The 8,244-nt window shown below is 46.4% G+C and overlaps 1 protein-coding gene across 1 annotated transcript; it reads right to left on the bottom strand.

Moving 5' to 3' along the window:
* Positions 1-238: 238 nt before the first annotated feature.
* On the bottom strand, positions 239-6,520 carry MSGN1 (mesogenin 1). The gene is made up of 4 exons (XM_006096015.3): positions 6,497-6,520; positions 4,591-4,824; positions 4,406-4,502; positions 239-1,060 (listed from the first exon to the last, which is right to left on the bottom strand). Exon 4 carries the CDS (start codon positions 819-821, stop codon positions 240-242), a length of 582 nt encoding a protein of 193 aa, XP_006096077.1. The 5' UTR covers positions 822-1,060; positions 4,406-4,502; positions 4,591-4,824; positions 6,497-6,520; the 3' UTR covers position 239.
* Positions 6,521-8,244: the final 1,724 nt, after the last annotated feature.

Here is an 8,244-nt window from a genome sequence, read left to right as displayed (position 1 = left end):
AACCTTGAAAGTAACTTGAACAGACAGAGAAAGGCAAACGAATCCGTGTCTTTGCAAAGGGCGAGACTCCTGAGAAATCGTGGGGAAGCTGGAAGCAAAGTACCTGCTTATCCGGCAGTTCCACCAAGTCCAGTGGGAATTCCCTTAAAACTCTCCTGACAACAAGGTCACACGCTGACCATGCAAACATGACCGTGTGCTGCTGGTCCAGGGAGCCCTGGGGTCGGGGGTGGGGGGGCTCAGGCGCTCTGGGGCCGAGGCTCCCTCCCGCTGTTGAGCAGGTCCGTGAGCTCCCCGATGTACTTGATGGTGTACTTCAGCGTCTGGATCTTGGTGAGCGGCTGGCCCCTCTGGCTGTAGACGGGTGGCAGGTAGTTCCGGAGGGTGTGCAGGGCATCGGCCAAGGTCCTCATTCGGAGCTTCTCCCTCTCGCTGGCCTTCCGTCTCCGCTGCACAGACATCCTGACTTTGGTGCCCTTCTGGGCCTTGGGGCCCCCCGCGCCCTGCAGGTAGGCAGGCTGGAAAGCTAACATGTTGTAGTCCACCTCTACCAGGCCACCAGGGTCTCGGCCGCTGCAGCCATCGCTGCTCTCGTTGCTGGCACCCCCATGCCCACAGGGCAGCCCAGCCGCAGCCGGACAGGGAGAAGAGGTGTAAGACTCCAGCGAGGGGGCCGGGGAGAGGCTCTGAGTGGGCGAGGCCTGGCTCAGCTCAAAGGACCCTGCCCTGCTTTTCCAGTCCCAGGCGGACAGCAGACCGGGGCTGCTGGAGGAGCCCAAGCCATCCTCCAGGCCCAGGAAGGTCTCCCGCAGGTTGTCCATGCCTGCGAGGCAGCTGCAGAGAGAAGGGCTCCCTGGCAAGTGAGAAAGAAGGTTCTGCGCCCGCCTGGGCAGAGCTGGCTTTTATGATGCTGGGGGACGAGTGATGAAGTGGGAAAGAGGCCGGAGAGGGAGTTCAAAGGAGAGAGCAGGACCAAGATGGAAGATGAACTCCTCAGGTGTCACTTTCTCCTCATTGATAATTAGCATCTTCCAGCTAAAACGGCTCTAAACAAAAAGGCCTCCAAGAGAAGAAAAAAGGAATTATCTTGTGGTAACTAAACCAATTAAGGCTGCATAACTAGACTTAGCATTGTCCTGTGGAACTCATTAAAGGGGGAGCCAAAGAAAACAAACCTGGGGCAGCCTGCAGCCAGGAGGCGGGGGCCAGGGCCGGAGAGGAGCAGAGTGCCCCAGAGGGCCTCCTCCCCCTCCCCCCTCAGCCCACCTAGAGGTTCAGAGCCTGTGGGGTGTGCTGTTGGAGAAACAGGTCTAGGGAGGAGGTATCCCCTCTGAGCTTGGATGCCTTCCTATGCCAAACGCAGACAATAAACCCTTACTTCATAGGGCTGTTGGGAGGAGAAGACATGGTGGATGCCAGCTTCCTCCTTTTCTCCCTCTTGAGGCAATTCCCCCAGGGTTTTGTAGAGTGCAGGAAGCCTACGGGCAGAATGACAAAGGCCGGCAGCTCCAGTAAACTTAGAGCCTTAAGGAGCAGGAAATACCCTCCAAGAAGCTGAAAGCCCTTGCTTTCACTGAGCAGGTTGGGATTTGTCACAGCAAACAGACACCAGGATAGAGGACGATCCTTAAGGCAGGACAGGGGGTAGGGTACCTGGCAGTCAGCCTTCTGAGGGTGCTTTGTGTTTTGTTTTGTTTTGAAATCTGGCTGCAGAGTCACACCTTGTTTTTGAAATGGATAGGGGAAGTGTGAAATTAACTAGGGAGCCTGCCTGCTTTCCCCACCCCAGCTCCAAATGCCCCGGGATGTGTGAGGTTGGATGGTCCCGCTAGTTTGCTTCACTTCCTACATGCTCTGAGAGACAGACCTGGGCTTCGAAAAAGGGTGTCTCCGAGTCCCCATTTGTCCCATGAGCGTCCCTTTTTCTCCACGGAACTAATTCTACAAGGGAGTATGAATATCAGAAGCACAGTGCGTTACATTTCAGAGTAATATCAGCGTGTCCTCTAACGTGGTTAGTTAAGGCCCCTTTGCAGTTATTGAAGCGAAATGTCAATGGTCTAATTAAAACATGGATGGTCTTTTTTAATTAAGTAGGCTCGAGGAAGAAAACGCTCACTCGGGCAATCTGCGGAGGAATGCTCTTAATTTTGCTACTTACTAAAGGACCCTTAGCCCTATCTGGCAGAATAACATTAATAAAACATAATAAATGTAACAAGTGATTGCCTCTCCCCTCCCCTCCCCTTTCTTTTCCTTCAGCTCTTATTGGGAAGCCAGGAATCTGCTGCTACTATTTAAGGACACTTACACATATTCTAATTAACCTTTATTAAGAAAAATAAACCAACATTTTACAGATGAAAGTATTAAGGCTCTATAACAGCGGTTCTCAACCTGTGGGTCGTGACCCCTTTGGCGGTCGAATGACCCTTTCACAGGGGTCGCCTAAGACCATCCTGCATATCAGGTATTTACATTACGATTCATAACAGTAGCAACATTACAGTTATGAAGTAGCAGCGAAAATAATTTTATGGATGGGTCTCAACATAAGGAACTGTATTTAAAGGGCCAGAAGGTTGAGAACCACTGCTCTATGAGGTTAAAAGACTCAGTTAAGATTTCCCTGGCAGAAAGTGGTCAAGCCAAGATCCCCGTAAGACCACCTTTAAAAAATACGATTTTTTCTATTTCAGTTGGTTGTGGTAGAGGCAGGTGACCTGAATGTGACTCAAAAAGAAGGGACTCTCAGTTGACCCGAGGCGCTGGGGTTGCCACTGTCAGTCGGCTTTCAATCCTCATTCTAAACCTCCCAGTTTTCCACATAATATCACCTCTGCTCTCAGACTCCCTGACTCTCTCTCTCTTTTTTTTTTCTATAGCTTCTTTCTAAAAATGCTAATTCCTTAAACTTCTACTTTCCGAAATTTCGTTTTCTAAATGAGACAACATCTGCCAAATCCTCGGTACACTGTCAGCACTTAATAAGCGTTGGCTTTGCTCTTGTCGCTGGTATCAGAACGACTTCCCGTGCTCTCACTCCCCTCTGCTGACCTCAGGCAATCAGCATTGCTGGTCCCCCAAACCTGTTTTGGGAACAAGGAAACTGCGTGGGATCCTTGCTTGCCAATGTACCCTCTCTTTCTCTAGTAAGAGATAAACCAGAACCAGATGTGCATGGACCTGCTTGTCTCCCTGCAGCTCTCTGAGCTCATTCTGTGGACATGGGGTTCAGGACAGCAGAGCCGGGGCCACGGCTCCAGCTGCTGAGCAGGGCAGGCCTGGAGGCTGAGGCTGCTCCAGATAGCACTCCAGGTGTGTAACAGAGATTAACTCACAAAATCCTCGCAATAACCCTAGGAAGTAGAAGCTATTATCACCACCAGTCCTGTTGTACTAATAGGAAACTGAGGCACGGAGTGGTTAAGTAACTCACCGGAGACCCCACCCCTAACACCTCATAACTGGTAGCCCAGGATTCAAATCTCGGCAGGCTGCCTCGGGCCAGGCTTTAACCCCTGGCTGGAACACCTGAGGACAGTCAGAGGCATCAGTACAATGGTCCCTGTAGTGCTCTTAATGCCTGAACTCAAGCCATAGCAGCAACACAGTTAAAAATAGGGGAGACTGATTGGTGCTATTCAATCACATGGTCAGTGTGTACAGAGCACCCAAGATTGGCCCGTGTGCTAGCACTGAAGGCTAAAAGGATGCAGTAGGTTTAGACTTCCCGTCCTCGTTCCTGAATTAGATGGTGAGACAGATTAGCACCCACATATTTCTCTGCCATGATTTGTGGACAGGCCTGATTCTGACAGTCTGAAGGGAGTGCTGTGTGTACAATCGCAGAGTCAGCCCCTGTCTTGGCCATACCCACAGTTACCCCAATAAGCTTATTTAGTGTTAAGGGCTTTGTATGATTTATTCCATTGGGATCTTATAAAAATCCTTTAAAGAAAGTACTATTTTTGTTCCCATTTTATATAAGAAAAGAATGGAGGCTTAGAGAAGTAGAAAAAGTTGTTTACGGTCATGATTAAAAAGTGGAGGAGACAAGCTAGACCCAGGTGGTCGGACTGGAGGGCCAGGCTCCAGCGAGCGCTTCCACATCATGAGGGAGGAGCAGGGGAGGGCGGGCTTTGAAAGGGCCCTTGTTCCTGTCCTAAGGCTGTTTTACAACTTTGGGTCCGCAGCTCTAGAACAGAAGGCATCTGTCTCCCGACCACCTTCTAGTGCTTTCCCTGGCCTACGGCCAGGCAACCATCTTGACTAAACAGCAGGTAAGTTGACATTTACGCATATTTTCCTATAACTGAAAATGTTAGAAAAAAAAACTCATTCTTTCACAAATAATTTTATGTGTTAATGTTAATAAGAACACTTTCCTTGTTTGAGTACTTACAGCACTTCCTCTGTGCTAGGTGCCAGAAATGAGAGCCTTGTATACAGGATCTCATGTCATCCTCCATATAATTGGGTATGGTAGGCCTCGTCTTCACCTTAACAAGAGAGGAAATGAAACTCAGAAGCTAAGGAGCTTGCCCAAGGTCAATGGAAACAGCCTCTCCTTAAAGGCCACAGCCTCACCCAACACCTTGCGGTTGACACGCCCAGAATCTGCTGCAGTAATGCCGCGTCCTGTCCTCACTGCCTCCAACCCTGAGCTCATCACGCAGACACTCAGTGCAGCCAGGTGTCAGTAGCTGTCTTTGGCCCTTAGGGTCTACTCCCCGACCTTTGTATACTCCACAGCCCCTCAGCCTCAGCCACAGGACCCCACTGACCATGCCAGCCTCCGGCCTGTCCAGTCCCTGGAACTTCCTGCTGGGAAAGAGATAGAGACGGTGTTTGAACACAGTTAGGACTAAGGTAAAAACATGCACTCTTTCACGCCATCACAGAATCTTGGCACCCAACTAACACACAACCAAAAAACAGATAATGCTTTTGGGGCAAAGGGAGTGTGTGTGTGTGTGTGTGTGTGTGTGTGTGTGTGTGTGTGTGTGTGTGTGTGTGAGAGAGAGAGAGAGAGAGAGAGAGAGAGAGAGAGAGAAGAAAACTCCTAATTGCAATGTGATGTCTCCCTGTGTCCTTGAGCTAGTCAAGAGAAATAAAAGTAGCAATTCCCTACTTGGTCACTGGCATAGAACTCCTGTGTTGTTGAGCTGTGAGAGTTTTAGCAAGGCCAGTGCCTGCGTTCCTTTCAAGGTCACTGCCATTACTCTCCTGACTAACCCGGGAAACTGTGAAAGTTTTTGGCTCTCCTGACTTGAGTCTGAGGTTCATTGGAAAGCCAAAATGTAATATTTTGGTTTTAGTCCTCTTACAAATCCATTGTGAAGCATCATGCAATGAGCAAATAGATGATTTTCACAGGCTAAGTATTCTACCAGGACAAAATACGGACCAAAAAAAAAAAATGAAATGAAATAAAGTGGCTTACTTCATAGGACACACGAGAGACAGAAGATAAATATGCTGAACTGTAGAAGCCCTTTTGAACAGAAAGAGAAAACCCTGTGGACTTCTCAAGCCATTCCTGGGGAGGATTCCCCGACCTGAAATCATGTTTATCTCCATCCCCTTAACTAAGCAACGTGGGGAGGAAGAGCATCCTTCTTGTCCCAGACATCTGTATGGCTTCCTTTCCCCTCAAACACACTGACAACCTGAGCTCAAGATCCCAACTCGTCCACCCATTCCACAGCCAAGCACTGTGTGCATTTTCTTTGCTGAATGAATGTAGATGGAAACCAAGTCAGCGTGGCTTTCCCTTAAAATAATCCACTTACAGGTAACCACATCCCTGTGGGACCCCTGTGGTTCCTGATCAGAATATAAGCCTCCTTCTATTTGGAAAATGTGACTAAATACCCTGGCCGCTGTGGCTCAGATGGTTGGAGCACCATCCAGTGCACCCAAGGGTCACCTGAACCAGTTCAATTCCTGGTCAAGGAACATGCCCGGGATGTGGGCTCCATCCCAAGGTGGGGGTGAGGGGGGCATGCAGGAGGTAGCTGACCTCATATCGATGTTTTTCTCTATATAAAAATATGTTTGTTTTGGGGGGGGGGGCTCTCATCACATCTGCACAAAATGGGCTGTTCTGTGGACCGCAGGAGGGTGATAGAGAAGAGAATGCATTGTGTAGGGCAGAGGAACATGAGAGCATGGACCAGGGTGAAAAACAGAGGAAGTGGCAGCTAATTCTCCCTTGAGAACAACAGGGCAGGATGTGGGGATGATTCTTGTCACAAGAGAATATGAGCATTTCCTCTTGGTTCAAAAAATCTCATGTCAACATTTAGCCCCAAATAGCCTGGTTTTCCCCCACAGGCTCAGGAGGGGAAGCAGCTCTGAGTGCTTCACCCCTAATTGTTCAGCAACTGGCTAGCAAGATTCAAAAAAAATCTCATGTGTTACATTTACACCTACTCCCCCTTTTAAGTTGGATTCTTTATTACCACTGGTATTTGGGGTGGCGTTTTAATACCCGTGTCAAAAAAGTTGAAAGCAATTTGCACTGAGGCGGTCCTCCAAGGAGTTCCCTGTTTTTATCAGCCTGGAAAGCAGAAACGTGCAAAGTTACTTCTTTAGTCCCCTCCAAGGCCAGTAATTAAGATGTGGAAACTCCTGGTAGTAAAATGAATACTACAAATGTTTTTAGTCAGATATCTGCATAAAAAGGCTGCTTATTTTCAGAAATTCTGGCCTCTACATTAGATCATTTTAAATTCAGATCTCCATATTTGTAAGCTAATTAGCACCTAGAAAGCAGAGATACAAGGCAAAGACCAAACCAGGGAAAATATTTCTCGCAAATCTGAGTCGAAAGGTTATGGCTATGAAGATCTCACAGGGATAAGAAAAACAGGAGTCCACCACTGGGAAAATGAACAAGGGCATGAATAGACAGCTCACAAAAGAAGTGCAAGTGGTAGTAAATGTAAAAAAAATGTCCCATCTCGCTAGTAATCAAAGACATGTAAATGGAAACTACAAGGAGAAGTCATTTTTCACCTCCCAAATTGGCAACGTTGGCAAGAGGGTGAGGAAATGGTCCCTCACACACACTGCTGTGGGTCAACTGGTGAGATTTCTTAAATATTCTAAAGTCTCTAGAATGCACTTTAGATTTAAAAATAGCTTTGACACACGGCCTTTATTCTACAGAACTAGTTACAGTCAAAATTTATGAACAAAAATATTTGTCATAGTATTATGATAGTAAAAAATTAGAAACAACCTCAAGACTTAACAATGAAGGAATGATGACATAAATTATGTCCCCTCCATGTGATGGAATACTATTAGTCAATGAAAATCACATTTATGGAGGACATATAACATAGGAAATATAATCTAAGAATTTATAATCAAGATTGCAAACTTAATATTTTGATCCAATTACATTTTTTTCCATAGAAAAAATGATGAAGTATTTAAGAATGGTTATTTCCAATGGACACAGACACCAGGGGGTGAAGGCATGATGGGGGAGGGGAGGGAAGGGGTGATAAGGATACATATGTAATACCTTAATCAATAAAGAAAATTTTAAAAAATATTGGTTATTTCTGGTAATAGGAACTGAAGGTCATTTTTTTTCTTTATTCATCTGACTTTATTCTTGAGGGATAGTCTGTGTCATGGTTAGAAGCATAGGGTTCCTGTTCAAACCTGGATCCCTCTGCTTTCATTAATTATGTGATAGTAAGAAGGTAACGTACTGGTATTTGGGGTGGCATTTTAATACCTGTGTCAAAAAAGTTGAAAGCAATTTGCACTAAAACGGTCCTCCAAGGTGTTTCTCTGTGCCTCAGTTTCTCTATTTATAATATGGGGATAAAAACAGTACCTACCTGACAGGATTTTTGTGAAGATTCATACATGTAAAGAAATTTCTCGATAACTGTCTTCAGACATAGTAAGCATTCAGTCATTGGTAGCTGCTCTTATTCTTTATGGTTGTCAATATTTTCTGAATTTTAAAAAGATAATAATTTAAAATTTTAGAAGCAGTGACTATGCAAAGCGGACCTGAGTAGGTCCATGAATAGAGGAAAAAGACTCAAAAATCACAGTTGCCCTCAAGTTGAATCAAAGTATCTGGGTACTACATTTATTTAAAAATAAAGAAAAGACAAAGATAGGAAATAAGGGAAGATGGAAGGAAGGAAGGAAGGAAGGAAGGAAGGAAGGAAGGAAGGAAGGAAGGAAGGAAGGGGAGGAAGGAAGGTG

Source organism: Myotis lucifugus, unplaced genomic scaffold (genome assembly GCF_000147115.1).
Source record: "Myotis lucifugus unplaced genomic scaffold, Myoluc2.0 scaffold_165, whole genome shotgun sequence".
In the NCBI taxonomy this organism is placed as follows: domain Eukaryota; kingdom Metazoa; phylum Chordata; class Mammalia; order Chiroptera; family Vespertilionidae; genus Myotis; species Myotis lucifugus.
Note: the sequence above shows the minus strand (reverse complement) of the source record. Positions and strands in the feature narration are given on the sequence as shown.

What these genes read in the sequence shown, in the direction of transcription:
- MSGN1 (XM_006096015.3), bottom strand. Translation starts at nt 821, where the DNA reads ATGGACAACCTGCGGGAGACCTTCCTGGGCCTGGAGGATGGCTTGGGC.